Source organism: Typopeltis vanoorti, chromosome 20, assembly GCF_054136105.1.
Source record: "Typopeltis vanoorti isolate ZY-2024b chromosome 20, IOZ_Tvanoo_1.0, whole genome shotgun sequence".
Lineage (NCBI taxonomy): Eukaryota > Metazoa > Arthropoda > Arachnida > Uropygi > Thelyphonidae > Typopeltis > Typopeltis vanoorti.
In genome coordinates, this window is record NC_143568.1 from 75058173 (window position 1) to 75082152 (window position 23980).

The window sequence follows — 23980 nt, forward strand, 5'->3', positions numbered from 1 at the left end:
TTTTTGAACTATTTTGTGATGAACAATGAAGAAGGTAAGCAGACATTAAAAGAATTCTGGAAGAGTTATAATATTTGAAATGCTTTATTTCTTTGTGTTGTTGTTGGGTGGGGGAGAACATGAGCCAGAAATATCAGCAGCATGGAAAATTTTTTGGTCTGAATTGAAATGTTTGACCCCACCCAACAATAAAGAAATTCCCTGGCTTCTCTCTCTATAAATGATTTGAACTCCTAACCAACTACACTATGAAAATAACCAAAGAACTTGATCCAATAAAACTTATAGGAAATGCCTCTCTCTCTTGCCAAAAGTATCACATTGTTCATCAAATTAATAAACTGTGATTCCATAGATGGGGTTGTATTTTTGTTTTTGAACAGGTGACCAAAGGAAACATTCTTCATTTAAACTTTGTTATAATTTAAGGTTTTTGTTTATTAAAATGTAATATATGTTTATTAATTTCATTTTTTTGAGTAGGTTTCTAAAAAATATATTTTTCTTTCGCATTTTTCATTCAGTTTTAGAAGTTTTGTAATCACTGTAGTTAAAAAATTTAAAATTCACTGATAGGTTGCTAAGTGGGCATTTCACAATGAATTCTGAATTGATATTGTAATAATAATAAATTCAGTTGTTTATTTAAACATTATCTTTAAAGAGGGAAAAAAAGTCAAAAGCATTTTTGTTGCATATTTTTTATTAGAATGCCATCTGTATATTGTATCATTATAATAGCAACATTTAGATATTTTTTATTGATATGTGTCTGTGGGAGGAAAGCTGGTATAATCATTGCATGCAAATCATAAAATTCTCTTACTGCGACTTTTTTTGTTCCCAATTGATCATAAGTAGAACAGCCAGTAATTGTGGCAAGTAATAATTGTCTGCTTGTCATTGGAGAACAATACTAAAGTCAACACAACTGAGCACAGAGTAGTATTTGAACAGGTTCATATTTGTAGGCAAGGGATAACAGTTGCTAGTTCAGTTGCATTTCATTCAAGAGAAGAATGAGGGAGAAAATTTTTGACACAGTTTGATGCAAAGCCATCTGCCTCTATATACACTGCTTGGAAAGAAGTCAAAGGACACCATAGTGTGAGGAAAAAACAACAGCCATGGTGCTGACTTTAATAAGATGTAGGACCGCCTTTTGCTGCAATGACTGCAGCAATCCTACTAGAAATACTTTCCCCAAGCATATGATAGTGATCAATGGGAATTTTGGACCATTCTTCCTGTAGATATGTAATTAGGTCCTGGACTGTTGTGGGGGTGGACATCCCTTGACCTCACCCGATGATCCAGTTCATCCCACAGATGTGCGATAGGATTGAGATCACGGCGCTGTGGAGGCCAGTCAAGTGGTGACATTTTTCCAAAACCATGCAGTTAATTAAGTCCTGGACCCTTGACCTCACCCGATGATCCAGTTCATCCCACAGATGTGCGATAGGATTAAGATCACGGCGCTGTGGAGGCCAGTCAAGTGGTGACATTTTTCCAAAACCATGCATTTACAGCAGCACCCTTATGACATGGTGCATTGTTTTGCTGGAAGCAACAAAGATCAGTTCCATAGAAATGTCACAAAGTAGGAAGCATTTCATTGTCCAGAATGTTTAGATACTTTCTGGAGTTTATGAGCTCAGAGTTCTGTTTGTGGCACCACAAACAGAGGTCAGAGGCAAAAACAGGATCTTACCATCACACTGACACTTCCAAATTTCATAGTGGGGTTACACATTCTAGTAAGAGATGTTTTTCTAGGCATCTGCAATACCTGTCCATCTGCCTGGTATAGCATAAATCGTATAGCATAAATATGATGCTGCATGTTGGTTCAGGTAATGTGGGGCTTGCATGTTGTGGTCCTACATGGAAATCCATGTCATGAGCTTCTGTTTTGAATATTTTTGAGACTGATTAACTTATCTTCAGATAAAAGTTCTTTGTGTTATAGATGGGATTATGAGACAATATCTTTCCAGTTAAAGGTCATTGTCATTATCAACTGAGCTATGGAGCTCCAGGATAATCAAGTTACTAAATGTCTGAATTGTTTGCTATGAGGATAGATAAAATGTAAGTAGGTTGCAAAGCCTTTATTAATTGATTTTCACTGCATGACAGCAGGAGAAAGAATAAGGAACCATTCCTCAAAGTTTGAGTAAGAGCATTGACAAAGATCTGTTGACTAATTTTTTTGTTTGAACAGTGGTGAAAATATGGAATGGATTGCCAAAGGAAATTGAGTGCATTGTCAATGAATTTGGGAAGAAGTATGATGGGCATTGTGTGGTTACTAGTATGTTGGATTCTTTCATATTTAGATTTGTCATGTGATTATAAATAAAAGTAAATAATTTGTAGATGAGGCTCCAACTTGACATGGTCTGTGAATTAAATCTAATAGTGGGAGGAAAATATTACAGGAGAAAAAAAGTTATTTCGGCATTTCTTACCTCAAATTCAAGATGTTTGAGTTGAGCATCTTTCAGATCATGCATCTATTGTTTATTTTCTTTGTTTTTGCATGAATAATATAAGGACAACAAATTTTAAAGTTGAGGTAGAAATTGTTATTATGTGACACTTCCAAGGATTCATTGTGGGAGGGCACTTGGCTCTTCTGCACACAATTCTCTCCTATAAAATCTGGAATCCTTTTTAATGCATTTTAAAGGTTAAAGTTCTTCTCATTGAAACTGTTTTTAATTTAATGTTTTTAAATTTGAGGTTGTCTTTCATTAAAAAGGCTTTCTCTAAGATTTTAATACTTAGAATATTACATGTTTTTCTATTTACTTATTCATGAAACAATTTTTGCATTGCTTAATGAATGTATTCAGATTCTTGTTTGTTCCTGAGCACAAAAGTTAAAATTTTCATTTAGAAAAGCATCAGATAGTATAAAGAAAATAGTGTAGTACAATAAATCAGTCAAGTATGCAAGATTAAGAAGATATTGAATCTTCTGATGTCAGTATAAGGTTTTAGTTAAGAATGTAAGAAATATAATACCCTCCCCCCCCTTTACTTTTTTCTTTTGTCCATAACATTTAATTCAGAGAGCTTTTTATAAGCATCTTCTCTGGTAATTATTCTTAAAAAGATGCTTTATGAATAGTATTTTGAATAGGAATAATAAAGACGCTTTTTTATTCTTATTTTTATTAAATTAATTATTAAGAATATTGGGTGAATGTGGGTTTGTATTGTCTTTAGTTTAATGGTATATCATTGAATTATAGATGAAATTAAAAAAAAATAGTAAAGCCTCAGTATCTAATGGAGAGATTTTTTAATATTTTTATTTATAAGGTCTGAAATTTTAAAATAGCGATATTTCTTTGTTTGTGCTAAAATGCGCAGAAGTTAAAATTTGTTGCTTTTAGAAAAAGGTCTTTAGAAAAGCATAAGATAGTGTAAAGAAAATAGTACAATAAATCGGCAATGTATGCAAGATTAAGTTATTGAATCTTCTGATAAATTGCCTTGTCAGCATAAGATTTCAGTTAAGAAATTCATAGAGCTTTTCATAAGCATCTTCTCTGGTAATTATTATTTAAAAATATATTTTGAATAGGAATGATAAAGACATGCTTTTATTATTATTCTTATTTTGTTTGAATTAATTATTAAGAATATTGGGTGAATATAGGTTTGTCTTGTTTTCAATTTAATGGCATATCATTGAATTATAAATGAAAATGCACAAAAAGCAGTAAAGACTCAGTATCTAAGGAAAGATCTTTCAGTATTTTTATTTATAAGGTCTGAGATTTTAAAATAGCAATGTTTCTTTATTTGTGCTGATTTTTCTTGTACACAAGCTAAAAGGCTATTTTTGGGAAAATGGTTAAATTAAGCATCACTGTTTGAGTGCCTAAAATACAGCAACATAAGTGCCATCTTTGCATCAGCTGGCAGACTTTATTCTTCCGTAGCAGCTGTAGGATCTTGTTGCTAGCATTTAGATACTAGTATGTAGCATGAAAAAAAATCTGGGAGGCAGCCAGCATGATACATGACTACTATATTGAATCTACCAAAAACATATTCTTGAGACACCAAGCATAACTTTACTACCTGAAAACTCGCTTTCAAATGCAAAAGTGTTTTTCTTTTTCACTTTTTTTTTATGATAACATGTGTTAGGAGAAAAAAGTTTCATGTGTTTAATAACTTGCAGAGCAATGATATTTTTTGAGTTCTGGAATTTATCAAAACTTAAATGTGTTTAAAGATAAGGTGATACTATGTGCATAAGATTTTAGATGCAGTTTATTTATATTATAATTGAGCTTTGTTTATCAATCAGCATGGCATTTGAAATTAAAACATTTCAATTATCATTGCACACATTTGAACTATTTAAATTTCAACTCGAGTTTATTTATTATTGATAACTGTTTGCTATATTTGGTTATAGAATTCATGGAAACTCATTGCACAGCTTTTCACTTAAATTATTAAGCACAATTCAAGAATATTACTTCCTTAAACTATTTTAAATATTTCATTAAATCCTATTTGCTTCTGTTTAATAAAGTTCAAAGACCTAATATTTTGTCACTCTGAGTGGCAAAATATTAGGTATTATATCTCCACTTATATAATCCTGTTTAGAACATTTAGCACACGATAGATAATTTCATTATTATGAAACTAGATGAGATACTATTAAGACTTAATTGTTAATCTATAATTTAAATATTCTGTTAATATATTAAATAAACATGATTTATAATTACTCTTTAATAGTTCGAGGATCCCGTCCAGGCAAAAATGTTCAACTTACAGAGGCAGAAATCAGAGGTTTATGTCTAAAATCTCGGGAAATTTTTCTCAGTCAGCCTATACTTTTAGAATTGGAAGCTCCTCTTAAAATTTGTGGTAAGGTTTCATTGATCTTTCGCTTAATAAAATAGTTTACGTTGAAATGAAGTTAAACATGCATTAGTCAGCTACAGCTGTCACTTAAAAGTTTGATTAATGATAACATGAAATGTTAATAGTACTTCAAATTATTTTTTCATATCTAAATTTGTATTATGTTGCGCATTCAATAAGGATTCATAGTTCAAATTTCTGCCTCATTTTGTAATGCGTGTGTGCATGCCCGCAGATGAAATCTAAAAGTATAAAGCAGGTAATTCGTGAACAAGCCCTAATAAATTATCTAAATTCAGTTACCAGATTATTTTGCAGGTTCTCAATTAGTGTAGTATCTGCATCATGCTAAGCTACCTCAAATATATACCTGAAGAATTAAATCCCCCCCCCCCCCCATCCAGTAGTTTATAACACGGTCCCTCTTTCAAACTTACTCATTTAAATCCCCTCCTCCCAAGCCAATTCCATCTTATAAAGATTTCTATTTACTTTTAAATTAAACAAAAAAAAAACATCCTAAATCTGCCCTAAAAAAAAAAGCAGACTTATCCTGTCCTAAGTAGTGATGCAATGTTGACTAATTCACTGTTACCAATTTATTTAATTCCTCTTGACCTGATTGTTTCAGATGTTTTTAAACATTTTTTTTTTTTCCAAATTGCTATACCTTCAGGTTCTTTTACATTGAAAGGAAAAAAATATATAAACAGCTAGATATGACTGCAATGCTTTTGTTTTTCTTTAGCTAGTTTCTGTATTGCAGAAGGAACAAAGTGCTCAACACTGCTATTCTCAGATTACTAGTCTGGCAGCAGTATATTATGATGTGCTTGCAGTTTGATTCCATAGTCCAGACATTATATATATTTAGTGCATTTGAAAAGTCAACATCTCCAAAATATGCTTTGCAATAGAAAAAAGAAACAGCTGCTTTGGAAGATGCTTGCTTGAGCATCTTGAGCAGTTACATCTTAGCATCTCTCACACTTGAAACAGTTTCTATGCAGTACTGAAGACTACAGTGCTGCATAGAGGTTGTTTCAAGTGTGAGAGGCTGTTTTCAGTCACCATCAGCTATGAATTACCTCTCTAGCCTTAATAAGTACCTCTGCATTAATTTACCAAAAATTTGGGAGTCATTTTGAGGTCACCTGAAACATAACATCGGTAGTGCCTTTAGGTTTTTTTAAAACTTTTTTTTTAACATCTTAATGTTTGAATTGTTTCTATGTTTATCCCTTTGATGTGTGGGACCTGTTGGTAGTGTAGGGGGGGGGCTGCCAATGATGGTACTGGTCCTTTCTGTTTCTTTATTCATTATTTTCTTCCTGTATTCTGCTCTTACTTCTGAGTCATTTTTACTGTCCTATTTTCTAGACCACAACACTCTGCCTGCTGTGTTTGCTATATGGCGTGTCCCATGAGCATCTGAAAAGGGCCATTCTGGTAGCCTTACACTACTTTGTTCCTACTAGGCTTGAGAGTGTTGGATCTGGTAATAGCATCAGAAGATTATGTATAACTACAATAGCAACTCTTCCTCTGAATGGGGAAAGTAACCATGCAGTCTTGTCCTGGGAGGTTACTCAACATGTGGAATTTTCAGTTAAGGAAGGGTTTATGTGGAACCACAAAACTGGCAAATATGACAAACTTAGGAAGCAACTTCGAGCATTGTCATGGCATGAGAGGCTAATGGAATGAATGTCATTGGTGCATAGGAAGCAGTCAGGGATTGTTTGAGTGAGGCAGTATGAGATTACATATCCAGGGTCAGGAGGATAAACTGAGTAGGGATTTAAGTGGATGAGTAGCAGTATAAAGCAGAAGCTGAACATAAAGAAAGCATTGTGAAGGGAATATAAACAAAAGGATGAGCACATGTTCATGAGCAATGTGTATTGTATGGTATGGTAAGGAAGGCCAAATCGGATTTTGAGACAAAATTAGCTAAGCAGGCAAAAGTAAATCCAAAAGAGTTATTTTGCTACGTAGCAAGTAAGAGAAAATGATTATGGAAAAATAACTCAGTGCTGATGGTAGGAAAGTGATAGAAGCAGAAGAAATATTTCAGTTACTATGTGATCATTTTGCAAGGATATATCATCCAGGTGGTGACTTTGCAGTTACTGACTTGACAGACTGATGTGAGAATTGTGGTAGGTGAATTGGAGGTACTCAGTATATTGAAAAATATCGGTGTGAATACAGCAGTAGGCTTGGATGGTATGACAGCTATGTCTTATGAGAATGTGCAAGTGAACTGGCATTGCCTCTGATGAAGTTGTTTAATCTAAGTCTCAGCTCTGGCAAGATTCCAAGAGAGTGGAAAGAGGGTAAGATAGTTCCATTACATAAAGGCAGCTCCAAGACAGAAGTTGCAAATTACAGACCAGTTATATCTCTGGAGTGATGGTTAAAGTATTGGAAAAGTTGGTTAAAAGTAAAATTCTTAGGAATGGGTGGATAGGAAGATGATACTTGTGGTTTTGTAAAAGAGGAGGTTCTGCCTTAGTAATTTATTCACATTTTATAAGGTGACAGGGAAATTGGATAAAGGAAATGGCTACACCATGATACTGGACTTTGTACAGGTATTTGACAGAATACCACATGGAAAACTATTACAAAAATTGGAGCAAATGGGAATGGATATGAAGCTAGTAAGTATTATGGATAGGGTGTTAGCTGACATATCTATTATCTGGTGTCTGACAGTCACTAGATAGTAGTATATGGTGGTGTGGAATCAAGGCAAATAAGCATGACTAGTGGAGTGCCCCAGGCAGGACCAGCGCATAGTATTTTTCTTGTGTGCGTGATTAATGTTCGGCACCTTTCCAAAAAAAGTTTTTTTTGAATAAAGTGGGAATGAAACGAACAGGAAATGAAAAACAAACGAAAACCGCTTTACAGTATAATGTTACCTATGGATTAGTCCTGCTTATACAAATTTTTTCAAGTTATATACATTTTCAAAATAATATAAAATAGTAATGTAAAGTTAAGAAATTTATTCAAATATTCTTTACATTAATTTTGAAGATTCAACAAAAATAGATAAGAGAATTTTATAAGAATGTTTCGCATTGGACTCAAGAGTTTGCCGATTATTTTATGTCGCTGATGCCGCCCTAACAGCCTCCTAATATAACAGGCATGAATATCTAGAAGAATGAGTTATCAGTAGTGAGCCGACTTTTAGGGCCAGACCACATGCATCTGATCCGATTAAAATTAGGATATGGCCCTTACACAGAACTCAACAATTAATCATAAGTTGATTTATGATACATCAAAAAATAAAGAACTATTTTAGGTATATTTTCGTAAATTTTAATCAAAAATTACAGTGATATAATCAGGTCCAGGATACAATTTCAGAATTTATTTGTTTGTTTCCGGGAAGATCTGAAGTGGCCCGAACAGAAGACGACGTACATTCATAATTATATGTACCATTCTGTACCGTTCGTTTAAACTCTTATCTCATATTTTTTGACATCTTTTAGGCGCCTTTTCTTCTGCAGCACCTGTGTATATTGCACACTTCGCACATACCACCAGCCAGGCCTGGCCCAGGGCTCTGTACTAGGACCACTACTGTTTAATTTGTACATTAATGATATAGCATAAGATTTGAAGAATGATATAGCAGAAGATTCAGTTGTTTGTTGATCATGCAAAACTGGAGAGGGCAGTAGGTTGATAAAGGTGATATAGATATCTTGCAGGATGATTTAAATAAATTTGCAGTGTGTGCAAAGGACAGTGTTGTCAATTTAATGTTGTAAAATGTAAGGTAATGCACTTTGCGATGAAAAGATTACTTGCTTCATATCATATTGATGGTACTAGAATATAGGAAATTGATAAAGCTAGGGGTCTGGCATTGATGGCAAATAGAGATTTGAAATTCAGAGGACATATTGCAAGAGTTGGTAGAATAGCTCAGAGGATTACTTGGATGTTGAAGAACTTAACTCACCTAAAGATAGAGGTTATTGTCCCTCTTCATAAGGCTATGATTTGGCATGACTATTGTGCACAGATTTGGTCACCTATGTTTCTAGGACATTTGGGGAGCTGGTAGAGATGATTCAGAGACAATGGACCAAGCTCGTAATAGGTCTGTGGAATGTTCCCTATGAGGATGGATTGAAGCTGTGTGGATTGCAGAGTTTGGCTGACAGGCAGAGGAGAGAGAATATGATAGAAACTTATAAGTTACTAAATGAATTCTATAAGAATGACACAAGAAATTTTTCAATACTTGGGGCGTAGGGAGAGAACACGGAGTCAAGCTTGGTATAAGTTGTCTAAGAATATGGTTAGTAAGAGTATTCGGACTAGGTTCTTTACTTGGAGAGTAGTGAATGAGTAGAATGGATTGCCAGAGGTAGTTGTGGGTGCCCCAACATTGAAAAAGTTGGAGATGGGGTTTATACAAAAACTGACTTTTGAAAAAACTGGTTTTAGAATTCCAGTATTTCCAAAAAAACCTGTTAAACCGGTTTTCGAATTTTTACAAAAAAAATATATATATATGTATATATATAATTAAGGGGTGCTTAAGGGTCAGAGCTGTATAACTGAGAGGAGACTTCCACATAGCCTTTAAAGGAATGTGGAGAACCGACCAGAGCTTCTGACCTAGTATCTACCTGGATACTGAACGAATGAGGATGGGCTTGCAATTTGGGATTTAGCCGACCAAATTGTATTCTTATTGGCTTAAACCAATATACAAAATGATGGTACAACATGAAAAATTTCATTCCGGTTGGGGCGTCGCCCAGTTAAACAAGGTCCCCGTTGCTTTCACCAGGAAACCAGGGAGAACGGCGAAAAGTTAGCTACTGGAACAAATCTGAAAGCACACCCCAACTCAACATCACAAGAGTTAAAGATCGGTACTATCAACATAAGAAGACTGAATAGCAAAGAAATGGAGCTAGCTGAGGAATTAGATAAGTACCAGATCGACATAATAGGGTTGACTGAAACAAAAAAGACAAAAACTGATGAGATCTTTCTGAGCAATAAATACAAAATGTTATATTCATACAATGACAATCAAGGAAAAGAAGGGATAGCCATAGTATTCAACACCAAATATAAGGCTAATCTTCTTGAATGGCAGGCAGTCTCAAGTAGAGTGATGTGGGCAAATATTGGAATGGGGAAGTGGACAATGAGACTTATTTGTGCCTATGGTTCCACAGAAGGCTCTACTAAGGTAGAAGTGGAGGAATTTTTTAAGGCTCTAGAGAAAGCTACTGACACAATGAAAAAGAAAAAGTTGGTGCTTGTTGGGGATCTTAATAGCAGAGCAGGAAGCGATTGTCAGACATACAAAAATGTTTTGGGAAAATTTGGAGAAAAGAGCAAAGCTAATAACAATGGCAAATATCTGTTGGATTTCTGCTCAGGGCATGGATTGGTTATTACTAACACCATGTTCCAACATAAAAATGTGCACAAATTCACATGGAGAGAAGAGGCTAGGAATAAGAAAAGTCTCATTGACTATGTTATTGTTGATAGTGATGTTTTCAACCTGGTGCAGGACACCAGAGTGTACAGAGGATTTGAAATTGAAAGCGATCACTTTTTAGTCTTGAGCAGGATAAAATTGAATTTCATATTGAAAAGCATGACATGTAAGAAAGTTTTAAAGCGAATAAAAGTTGAGCAGCTCTCAGATGTGAACTGTAGACTAAAATACACAAAGATTATTGAAGAAAAAATGAAAGAGTTTGAGAACAAGAACCAAACCTTGGAGATTCAGTGGCAAACAGTGAAGAAAACCCCGATTGATTCAGCTAGAGAGGCATGTGGTGAGGTTATCTGCAAGGATAGAAAAATCAGAACTACATGGTGGACACAAGAAGTTAAAGAGGCAGTGAAGGAAATGAAGAAAGCATATCAAAAGTTCCTGGCAAATAAGTCAGCTTGTGCTCTTAGAGAATAGAGAGACAAATGTAAGCAAGCTAAACACTGTGTAAAACTAGCTAAACAAAAGTCATGGGAGGACTTTGGCAAGAACATAGAAAATAAATATCAAGAAGGTGGCAAAATATTCTGGAGGTTGTTGAAGAAGCTTAGAAATGGAGGAAACAGTGCTGTAAAAGGAGTTAGAGATGATAAAGGTGAAATGAAAACAGGAGAAAAAGATATCCTTGAAGTTTGGAGTAATTACTTCGAAAAATTGCTAAATGAAAAAAGCAATGATAGTACAGTGGTAGAAATCACTGACCAGGCATGCAGTGAAGAATACATATCCATATTTGAAGTAGAAAAAGCCATCAAAGGCTTGAAATGTGCAAAGGCAGCAGGAGCAGATGATATTCGACCAGAAATGCTGAAGTATGGTGGTATAAAAGTCTTGCAGTAGCTGCACTGCATAGTTTAGAAGCCCTGGACAGTGGAACGAATTTCCGATGATTGGAGTAGTACTCTCATAGTACCCATATATAAAAAGGGAAATAAAACTGAATGTGAGAATTACAGAGGTATTTCCCTATGAGTGTTCCTGGCAAGATTTATGCAAGTATACTTGAGAAACGATTGAGAACAATTATGGAAGAAAAGCTTGGTGAAGAACAAGCTGCATTCAAGCCAAATAGAGGCTGTCAGGATCAGATCTTCACTTTACGACAAATAGTTCAGAAAGCATGGGAATATAACAAAGATCTATACTTAAGTTTTGTCGATCTCGAAAAGGCATATGACAAGGTGCCAAGAGAGAAGCTATTCAATACGCTACAGTTATATGGTGTCAATGGGGCATTATATCAAGCCATACTTAGTGTTTATTTGAGTTGTAAGTCAGTAGTTAGAATTGAAGGAAGTACAGGAAGATGCTTTAATGTTAAATATGGTGTCAGACAAGGATGTACATTATCCCCTCTGTTATTCATTATCTATATAGATCACATTATGAAGGAAAGTGGTATTAAACATGTCAGAATTGAGATGTTAATGTCAGTTCTTTGCTTTATGCGGATGATGTTATACTTTTAAATAAATCTGCTACAAGTTTGCAAGAGTCCCTGACTAAATTGAATAACTGTTGTAATAGATATGGTATGAAGGTCAGCAATAAAAAGACGAAGTCAATGAAAATAGGTAGAATCGTTGAAAATGTCAACTGTATTTTGAATGGGGAACCAGTGGAACAAATAAAACATTTCAGGTATTTCGACATGATTTTTAGTGACGATGGTAAATTAAATATAGAAATAGACAACAGAATCAACAAAGCTAGTATGGTAGGGAGTCAATTGAATAAATTCATATGGAATAAGAGAGAAATTAGTCGGAAAACTAAATTAGCTGTATACAGGACAGCGTTCAAACTAGTTTTAACTTATGGATCTGAGAGCTGGGTCAGAAGTAAACACTTGACCAAAGACTAGAGACAGCAGATATGAGAGTCCTGAGAAAGATTAGAGGCATGAACAGATGGCATCAATGGCAATATCATATTAAAAACGAGGATATTAGGAAAGAACTTGACATTGTCAGCATCCTGAAACATGTTAGCAGAGCTAATCTCAGGCGGTATGGTCACTTTAACAGAATGGGGGCGAGGAAAGATTAGCAAAGTGTTCTCTCCCAGGTTGGCTGGAAAATCACCCAAAGGAAGACCAAGATATTGGTGGATTGATATGGTACAAAGTGCCTTAGTCGATAGAAATAGAAAATCTGATAATATTGGAGTCTTGACAAGTAACAGACTGATTTGGAGGAAAATTGAAGATAGGAAGTTAATAATGATGTAAATTTTTCATGTAGTACTATCATATCCTGTACACCCCTTGAGGGTACATGTCAGGAATTTGACGATGATATATAATTAAAACAATAAAAAAAAATTATACTTATTTAAAAATTTTTCAGTTTATTTAATATTTATGGAATTACAAAAATATAACAAAATAAAATATACTTTATACAAAACCAAATAAATAAAAAAACACTAAAATAACTAAAATCTACAAATCTGTACAATTTTTCAGTTTATTTAATATTTATGGAACTACAAAAATATAACAAGATATACTTCATACAAAACCAAATTAAAAAAAAAACTGAAATAACTAAAATTCCATCCAAAATATAAATTATAAATTTTTATTTCATTTAGTATTTTTCTTCAGGAGATATGATTTCAAAAACATAAAATGTCCACTGAATGATTAATTAATCTTGTTCTTATTGTAGGTACAAAATTGCCTGAAATAGAAAAATACTCTCTCTACTGAACTTGGTTTTTTTTTTGTTTTCAGGGCATCAAATAATAAATCTGAATTCTTTGTTCTTTTATTGGTTGCTTCAAATTCTGAAAATTCGGCCTTCAGTGTTTTCGGATTTATTATTATTTCTGCAGGTTCCTCAAACCTAAGAATTGATTTTTCTGTGGCTTCTTTTAGAGCATTGCTCTGGTTAGTAGTTTCTCTGTCTCCAATATATTCATCATCAGAATCTGTTTCCATACAAGAATTTGAATATATTCTAGACAATAATTTTCCAGATGACTTAATAATATCGAGTTTTGAAACTAGTGGAAATGCACTAATTTCTTTGTTGAAATGTTTTGTGGATTTTGCAAATATAGCAAAAGGGTTACCAATCCAAGTTGTCTTCTTTCTTGAATTCGTACTTCTAAAGCATTTAATAATTTGGAACTAATTTCGGTCTTTAAATTTTTTAGTTCATTTAACAGAAATTCAAATATGCCTTCACTTGTTAATAAATTGACATCTCACTGCACTAAGGCCTCAGCAGGAGTAGCCATAGTATTCAACACAAAATACGAGGCTAATCTTGAATGGAAGGCAGTCTCAAGTAGAGTGATGTGGGCAAATATCAGAATGGGGAACTGGACAATGAGACTTATTTGTGCCTATGGTCCCACAGAAAGTTCTACTAAGGTAGAAGTGGAGGAATTTTTTGAGGCTTTAGAGAAAGCAACTGACACAATAAAAAAGGAAAAGTTGGTCTTTGTTGGGAATCTAAATAGCAGAGTAGAAAATGATCATATTTTCACTTTATGACAAATAGTTGAGAAATCGTGGGAATATAACAAAGATCTGTATTTAATAAATTTAGTTTAATCCTTTATCCAAGTGTGAGCAAACAAAGTTTGCACCTGAAAGTATCTTCAGGACTGGGGTAAGGTGGTACAACACCAGGGCACTCCTTCCAAAGGTGGAGCATGCTACCAACACTCCTATCTCAGTATCTCCCATAATGCAAAACACATCTCCTTGCGGATATGTTTAATGTTATGTATTAAGGGAAGGGCCACAACCCAGACTAGTTTCGACTTTTATTGAGGTCTCTTCAGTGGGAGCCAGGCCCAAATGGAGATACCAGGCAGAAGCATTAGCATGTCATCTCTACCTATAGGAGTTGCCAAATGGTGTGCCACCCTTTTTTAATAAATTACTCTGGATTTAGAGAAAGATGTTGAAGGTTTATTTTTCACTTGGTTAGAGTATAATAAATTTAGTTTAATCCTTTATCCAAGTTTGAGCAAACAATGTTTGCCCCTGAAAGTATCTTCAAGACTGGGGTAAGATGGTACAACACCAGGGCACTTTCTTTCAACATCTATATTTAAGTTTTATAGATCTAGAAAAGGCATTTGGCAAGTTGCCAAGAGAGAAGCTATTCAAAATGCTACAGTTATATGGTGTCAGTGAGGCATTATATCAAGCGATACTTAGTCTTTATTTGAGTTGTAAGTCAGCAGTTAGAATTGAAGGAAGTACAGGAAGTTTAATGTTAAATCTGGTGTGAAACAAAGATGTACATTATCCCCTCTGTTATTCATTATCTATATGGATCACATTATGAAGGAAAGTGGCATTAAACCGGATATCAAAATTGAAGATGTTAATGTCAGCTCTTTGCTTTATGTGGATGATGTTATACTTCTAAATAAATCCGCTACATGTCTGCAAGATTCCTTAGCTAAATTGACTAACTGTGATCCTTTCTTTTAAGGTTACACGGTGATCAGCATTCATTTTAAAAATTTTATGGAATTTACAACCGTGTTAAAAAAAGCTTTTTTTATTATCCCGACGTTTCGATCTCCACATCAAGATCATCATCTGGAGCGTACATAAATGTACAGGGCAAGCTGAGTTACATTATTAACTGTAAGCTAGAGAAACAATGATTTGATGACGTTATTCTATTGGCATGACTTCTGGTGAAAAAAAAAAATAAATAAAATAAAAAATAAATTAAAAATAAATAAATAAAATAAAATAAAAAATAAATTTTTACATCAAGCTAAATTCTATTTTACAATGACAAGAATAAACATTCTCTTAGATGGTTTTCTTTCAGAAACAATTGGTGTCCTATATTTAGTATTACAATTCTTATTTTTGATTTACAATACTGGATTTTCGACAGTCCTGTTTATAGTTCTTGGTGAGGAAGGTCAAATATATACCTTCCATATGTTTGGGATTTTTAGACCATTGTTGTTCAGATTGGGGTGGTTGATAATAATTTCACAGGCTTCCTTGAATTTCCGTTCGTACCATGTTCTACGTTTTGATGTCTCTGCCCTCTTTACGATGTCCCAATCAATGATACAATCCTTCTCCTACAGAACAAATTCCCTCCAGATATCACAGCGCTTTTTGCGGTAGTGGTATATTACAGTCTGGTTATTTTGTATGGCAAAATGCCGTCTACTTACAAAAAGAAGGCACAGCCATGGGCTTGCCATTATCGCCCCCATTGCTAACTTTTACATGGAACATTTTGAGCAATGTTCCATGCTTGCCCTAGATTCCTCCCCTCTAAAACCCAAAGTCTGGCTTAGTTACATTGACGATGTTTTCGTGATCTGGTCCCATGGCCGCCAGACATTAGACACATTCCTTAGCCACCTAAACAAACAACACAAACGCATACAATTCACAATTGAAATTGAAAAACACAACACACTTCCGTTTCTAGATACACTTGTCACACGTCTTCCCTCGGGCAATCTTTCCTTCACTGTTTACCGAAAACCGACACATACGGCATAATATATACACGTGAACTCCTACCACCACCTAACACAAAAACTAGGTGTCATCAACACGCTAAAAAACAGAGCTCAGACTATCTGTTCCAGTGAACAGGCACTGAAAGACGAATTTAAACTTATCAGTAATAACTTACAAAAAAATGGATACAGCCAAAACATTATTAACAAAATTCTCTACAAAACCACAATAAAAAAACAAAGACAAACCAGACTACAGTAAAACTATAACCATTCCCTACATTAAAGGAATATCAGACAAAATAAACAGAGTACTACAAAAGTAAGACCTCAAAGCCACCTTTAAACCTCCTGCAAAATTAAAAAGCTTACTCAACTCATCCAAAGACCCACTCCCTCCACTAGCTCACCCTGGAGTATACCGGATTTATTGTACTTGCAACATACCATATATAGGAGAAACAGGATGCACTATTCCTATTAGACAAAAAGAACATAAACGACACATTAAATATAATAATTATTGTGAAGCTGGCCTTTCTGATCATGCCCTGAATACCTTACACAAAATTGATTGGAAAACCACCAGCTGTCTACATCACACTAGAACATGGTACGAACGGAAATTCAAGGAAGCCTGTGAAATTATTATCAACCACCCCAATCTGAACAACAATGATGGTCTAAAAATCCCAAACATATGGAAGGTATATATTCGACCTTCCTCACCAAGAACAACTATAAACAGGACTGTAGAAAATCCAGTATTGTAAATCAAAAATAAGAATTGTAATACTAAAAATAAGACACCAATTGTTTCTGAAAGAAAACCATCTAAAAGAATGTTTATTCCTGTCATTGTAAAATAGAATTTAGCTTGATGTAAAAATTTCTTTTTTATTTTATTTTATTTTTTTTTCACTAGAGGTCATGCCAGTAGAATAACATGTGATCAAATCATTGTTTCTCTAGCTTACAGTTAATGATGTAACTCAGCTTGTCCTGTATATTTATGTATGCTCCAGATGATGATTGTAATGTGAAGATTGAAACGTCGGGATAATAAAAAACGTTTTTTAACATGGTTGTAAATTCCATAAAATTTTTAAAATGAATAACTGTAATGGTATGAAAATTAGCAATAACATGACAATGAAAATAGGCAGAAGCAGTGAAAATATCAACTGCATTGTGAATCGAGAACCTATACAACAAGTGAACATTTCAACTACTTAGGCACGATTTTTAGTGAAGTGGTAAATTGAATATGGAAATAGACAAGAGAATCAACATAACTGGTATGGTGGGAAGTCAATTTAATAAATTCATATGGAATAAGAGAGAAATTAGCCAAAACACTAAATTAGTTGTATACAAGACAGTGTTGAAATCAATTTTAACTTATGGATCTGAGAGCTGGGTCAGAAGTAAAACACTTGACCAAAGACTAGAGACCGTAGATATGAGACTCCTGAGAAAGATTAAAGGCACGAACAGATGACCTCAATGGCAATATCATATTAAAAACGAGGATATTAGGAAAGAACTTGACATTGTCAGTATCCAGGAATGTGTTAGCAGAGCTAAGCTCAGGTGGTATGGTTACTTAAACAGAATGGGAGAGGAAAGATTAGCAAAACAAGTGTTCTCTGCCAGGTTGGCAGAAAAAAGTCCTGGATCTTCTTCCTGCGAACATTATCAGTCAGACCAGACTGATAATGTTGGAGTCTTGACAGGTAACAGACTGATTTGGAGGAAAATTGTAGATAGGAAGTTAGTAATGATGTAAATTTTTCATGTAGTACTATCATATCCTGTACACCCCTTGATAGTATATATATCAGGAATTTGATGATAATGATGGTATTTCTCTTTTAGAATGAAATCATTTTGGAAATCAATAAGTTCCATTTGAATACAAATAAGTTTTTTTGAAATTAAAGGAAAAGTGACCTGTAAAAAGCGAAAAAACTTCTTTCTCCTTTAAATCGCCTATCAAATTCTTCTTTAATCTTTTCTAGTTTGGGACAATATTGAGAAAAGGTAAAACTTTGATTCTTATTGTTCAACTGTTCACATAAAGAAAGTATTTTAGAATATTCTCCAATGATTTTGATACAAAACCGATTTACATCTAAAACTTGCCAGTACATTATACATGTGTTATTAATTGATCTTTCCCCAGAAGTTTGACATTTAAATCATTCAAATGTCCTGTAATATGAAACTAAGAATGCTAGATCTTGTACCCATGTCTGATCATTAAGAAATGATCAGACATGGGTACAAGTCTCATCATTAAGAAATGCAATATCATGATTTTTCATTTCTAGGAACAATTTTACCTCCTAAAAATAAATGCCTTTTAGAACCTTATGACAAGATAACCACTGAATCTTTGTGAAATAAGGTAGCCCTTCAAATTCACTCTCCAGGTCTTTAAGAAATTGTGCAAACTGGCAGTGATTGAGGCCTCTGGATTGGATGAAGTTCACAGTATTTGTCCCAGGCTTTAGTATTCTGCTCATTTTCAATACTTTGGAGCACAGGACCTGCTGATGAATAATGCAGTGGAAAGATTGCAGTTTCAGAATGTCAGGATATGTTTCCTTTAACTTCTGCAAGTCTTGGTACAAAACCTTCATTTTCGCCTGTCATTGGTGGAGCACCATCAGTTGCCACAGCCTGTTCGGAAGAAGTTGGTATTTTTCCAAAATGCTCCATGGCATTATAAATGTCTTCTCCTGTAGTGGTTCCATGGATGGAATCATTTCTAAGAACTCTTCAGTAATATTCATATTGTCATTGCAAGCCTGAAGAAACAGAGCAACTTGAGAGTCAGGTCATGAATATCGAAACTTTCATTAAGTACAACTGAAAAGCACTCTACGTTTGCGGATATTTCTTGCAACTGGTCATGCAGATTATCTGCCATTTAGGTTATTGTTCCGATCACAGCATTTGTGGACAAACAAATATCACAAATACCTTGCACGTTTTCGGTTGCTTTTATCATACACTCCTTAACCAAGGAACCGTCACTGAAAGATTTCGTATGTTTTGCCAATAAATAGCTGATTTCATAATGGCTTTCAGTGCTAATTCATTGTCTTTCATAATTTTTGAAAATACTTGTTGACTTTAAATTCTTCATACTTTTTAATTTTTCTTCTCTCAGTTATCCTCAAAGCGTGAATATTGTTCTTTGTGAATTTTATCTTAGTGCCTTTTTATATTATATTCTTTGGCAACACTAATTGTTTCACTACAAATAATGCATGCAAGTTTGTCCTTTGTTTCAGTGCAGAAGTAATTCGATTTCCCCTTTTTTTTAAATTTTTTCTCCTCATCAGCAATTTTTTTCTTTTTCTTGTTGTCTTAGAAAGTGACATCATCTAGGTGAATAAATATATTATTAATAACAATTTTCATAAAAATCTATTTATATAATTACTCACATTATTAAAACTAAATTTATCAAATAAAAATGCACAAAATTGTAGACCAATGCATGATACTATTGCAAATAAAAAATAATAAAAAAGAGATTCTCTCACAGCTAGATGAAGTTGCTTGTGTTGTTGTTGGATCATGTTCAGCGCACTGACATGTGCTTCAGGGATTGCTGATTGACTGTAGCAAGCAATTATAAACTCGCATAGTCTGGATTCACATGGGTGCATTATGCTGCGCATCACATTAACAGCTGCTAGTCAATAGAATTAAAGTTTTTCATTGCGCTACCCACAGCTTATATATTTATTCACCTTATAAATTAATGAAAGCATAAATATAGTTTATGATTGAGCAGAATCAGATCTAACTGAAATTGTGATATAAATTTTTATTATTGCAATTATATTATAGCAGGTTGTTGCATCCATATTGTAACTATGTTTAAATCTGTATTTCTGTTTTATTATAAAAAGCAACCATCCTCTTTTTTCTTTTTTTTTTTTTGTATCTTTCCTTAAGGCATTGTGGGCCACAAGAAATTGTTTGCAGGCTGCATGTGGCCTGCCAGTTTGACATCCCCCCTATTATAGAGGGTGGAACACGCTCTCTGGAGATTGACTTGCTGATTGTGTAATTTAGCTTCCATCTGTAGTTATTGGGGATTGTATTTCCACCTTTCCCCAAAACTTGGTGAAATTCAGAATGTATAGCAGCCAAGAAAATCAAAAACAAAGCTTGGGATATCCTCTGTAGATACCCCATTGCAAGAAACTTAATTGCTTTTAAATGTACTTGTGCATGAGCACAGTATATTCACTGTTAGAAACACAAGAGGCATGGATTCAGTTCACGTGTTCTGTCGTTAGATTGACAAAAACAAGGGGGTCTGGGAGAAAATCCAGAAAATGAAGGGTGGATATTCCATTTATCTCTCTTCAATCCTGGAACAGCAGGGATGTACAGTTGCTTACCCAAAAAGCAGCTGCAGGTATTTTCAGGGAGAGTTTTGCCCAAACTTTAACATTCTCTTATAGCCAGAATTCCTGGCCCTAAAAAGCAAGCATAAACATGTTAAATTTTGGTCATTTTGAACAGTCTAGAGCAGTGGTTCTTAACCTTTTTGAAGTCACAGAACACTTTTGATTATAAGAAAAATTTGGGGAACACTGAAATCATTAGGGTCATAAAACTAACAATAAAAAAAATGTATGAATTTGCCTTTTATAAAAATGGAACTTATTTTAATGCGATACTTGGGTCTGTCGACTTTTGCAGATTTCAGCAATATCAGGTCCAGTATATGATATAGCTACCCTCATCTCTTTTTCTATATTAGTATCTTGCAAGCTTTTTAGATTTCATATTGGTTAATATTGAGAAACTGAGCTCACACAAATATGATGCTGAAAATTGTAAAAAAATTTTCAGTGCCCTTGTGCAGAGAGTTTGGTATTCAGCTTGGACAAAAATTCCGTTATTTCAGAGAATTTCATTTTTACAGTACGATCCATTAACAAGATAACTAATTGTTCTTCTTCTTGTAACGAAAATTCACAACTCGATGTATTAACTGTGCCAAATGGGTTCCGTATCCAGTCATAATCACGTGTATTTAAGGAAGGAAAGTAACTTGAAATCTTTTCTTCCAATATTGTTAAATGTTCTGTTATAACGGAAATGATTCCTTCAAGATTTTTATTATGGAGCGAAGGAAACATATCTACTGTATTTTTTTCTGATATGCAGTTGTTCAAAAGATTCTTTTTTTTGAAAAGCTGACAATTTGTCAGTGGATGTCAAAATATTTTCATTTTCCCCTTAGATACTTGTATTAATGCTATTTAAGTGGTTAAAAATATCAGCTAAATATGCCATTTTAGTACACCAAATATCATTTTGAAGACATTTTACAAAAGCATTTGTACCTTCATTATTTTTTTTTTTTAAAAAGGCTAATAATTCATTCTTAAGTTCTAAAATTCGGAATAGCACTTTACCCCTGGATAGCCATCTTATTTCAGTGTGCAAAAGCAAAGATTTGTGCTTGGCTTAGATATGCAAAGCTTTTTAAAAAGGTGCCTTTAAAGGTCTTGACTTGATGTAATTTACCATATTTACAACTTAATCTAGTACAGGTTTTAATATTGCCAGTAATGTTTTTGAAACTTGTAATTCTCTGTGCAAAAAAACAATGCTTAGATATAATATTTGGGTTTATTTTCTTTTCAAGGGTAACAAATCCTTTTATAGCACCTACCATTGGTGGAGCACCCTCCATACAAATTCCTACACACAGCTCCCATGAAATTTTAAAATTTTCTAAATAAGATGTAATAGAGTCAAAAATATCTTGTCCTGTTATACGTTCGGTAAGTTCTCTGCAGCATAGAAATTGATTCACATTTTGTTTTCATTAATGAAACGAAAATCCTAGTATATGAGCTTTACTGCTAATGTCAGTGGACTTGTCGATTTGTAAAGCAAAATGTTGTTTGGAAAGTTTATTGATAACTGTTTTTTCAATATCATCTGACATATCTTTAATTTTATTTTTTATTGTATCGTCCGAATGAGGAATTTTCATAATTTTCTTTTTTGCTTCGTCGCCAAACATGTTTACTATTTCACAACATGCTGGTAAAATAAGAGACTCTGCTATAGTATGTGGTTTTAATTTTACAGCAATGAATTCAGCTATCTTATATGATGCAAAATATTTTACTTGTTTAACTTGCATGTCCAGCAATCTCTTGAAATAATCTTTAGTTTTTGAAGCAAGATTGGCGTGCTTCATAGTAGTGTCATGTGATATCTTTCAATGGCGAAACACAGGTGTTCCGGGGAACACCAGTTGAGAACCACTGGTCTAGAGGATTACAGCATGCTGTTTAAGAAAGAACTAAAATCTGTTTTGCTTCAGTGGTGACCAACTGTCATAGGAATTGATGATGATTATTATGAGATAATTAAACATCTCTTGCTATCCTTCATGAATCATCTGCTGTATATATTGAAAATAATTTCATGTTAAATGAATTTCTAGAATCCTAGTTAAAAGCAACTATTATTTTTTTTCAAAGCCAGGTAAGGATCTTAAAATAAAAGGAGATTACCATCCAGTTGCTCTGACTTGCTGTTTTTGCAAGATCTTGGGGGGTGGGGAGTTAACTCTTATATCTTATTATGATTTATGGAGAGCAATAATCCTTTTTTACCGTGATGCAATCTGGCTTCCCAAAACATCATTCTACACTAAATCATTTAATCTGACTGGAATTATCCATTGGATATGTTTTCCTAAAACATGAACACTTAATATTGATTCTCTTTGACATCTTGGAGATTTAGTACAATGAGATACCTATGTATCTTAGCCCTCAGAGAAAACTTGCTCTTTGTTAAATTTGACAAGTCCCAAAATCCCTCTCCCAACCATTTTTGCAAGATGAGTCCTACAAGGCACTTAATACAGTGTCACAATATTTACTGTCATACATACATTTGTGTTACCCCTGAACACCTGCTTCCAGCTAAATAATAGCCTCTATATGGATGACTTTACCATCTTTTCTCACCTTTGTAACATGAGGGTCATAGAGAAGACAGTTGCAGCAAGCTGTTAGTCACCTTTTCAAAGTTGAATGGGTTCAAATTTTGACCACAGAACTATTTGCATGCATTTTTTGCTGACTCAGAGCTAATACTAGGACAATTAATAATCCCAGCAGGAACAGAAGCAAGGTTTGTGGGACTCGTATTTGATTATTATTTTTTTTTAAAAAGATATGTCAGTTCCTGCCTATTTTTTTAGTTTTTGTCTTTTTATTGCTGAGGTTCTTTAATTCTGACGGATTTAATACCACTTTACCCCCCCCCCCATGTGATCCATATAGAGGATGATTAGTTAGTTCTCTTCAGAGACCAAACAGAAACCTTAAGAGAGCACAAACGTTCTCCAGAAACATTCTCAAAAAATCTCCAGTTTCTACATTCGGCTTTGAAATAATGCTGGATCTAATATTCACTTGATTTTTATAATTTTTGCATCACCAAACTGAAGCCTTTTGGTTCTTTAATTTAGTAAATACTTTCACTTATGAAAAATACACCTCTCCGATGTTTTAAGTTCCTTAGTATTGAAAGAAAGTTTTTGCTCTCTTAAGTTTTCTGCCTGGTCTCTGAAGAGAACCATCCAGTTTGAAACAGTTGTCAGGCCAATGAAACCTTATCAAAAAATGGACCAAATTAGAAAGCGAATATATGCCTTGGCATTATGTTTTCTAAACTGGTCCATGCTAGGGTTACTCATAAATGCCGGTGGGCATATTCCTGTAGGCTCTCTGGTCAACTTATTTTTACGAAACTTTCATAGTTTCTACATTCAGCTTTGAAATAATGCTGGATCTAATATCCACTTGGTTTTTATAATATATTGTTATTTTAGAATGGTAATGATATTTTATAATTTTATACTGGAAATAATACCATTAAAGTACGTATGTGATATAAGCAGAATAAAAATGCCATTTATGTTATTCTGCTGGATGATAATTAGCATGTTGTGGTCTTTTTTTATATACAAACCAGGTT

General features: G+C 34.0%; 1 protein-coding gene across 2 annotated transcripts in view; it reads left to right on the forward strand.

The window, feature by feature from the left end:
* The window catches only part of LOC150095572 (serine/threonine-protein phosphatase PP1-gamma catalytic subunit A), a 207415-nt gene that overhangs the window by 122868 nt on the left and 60567 nt on the right, over nucleotides 1–23980 (forward strand). For both annotated transcript variants that reach the window (XM_090410724.1, XM_090410725.1), the window contains one exon: nucleotides 4777–4908. In XM_090410724.1, coding sequence (XP_090266850.1) covers nucleotides 4777–4908 — 132 coding nt within the window. The remainder of the gene's footprint in view (nucleotides 1–4776; nucleotides 4909–23980) is intronic.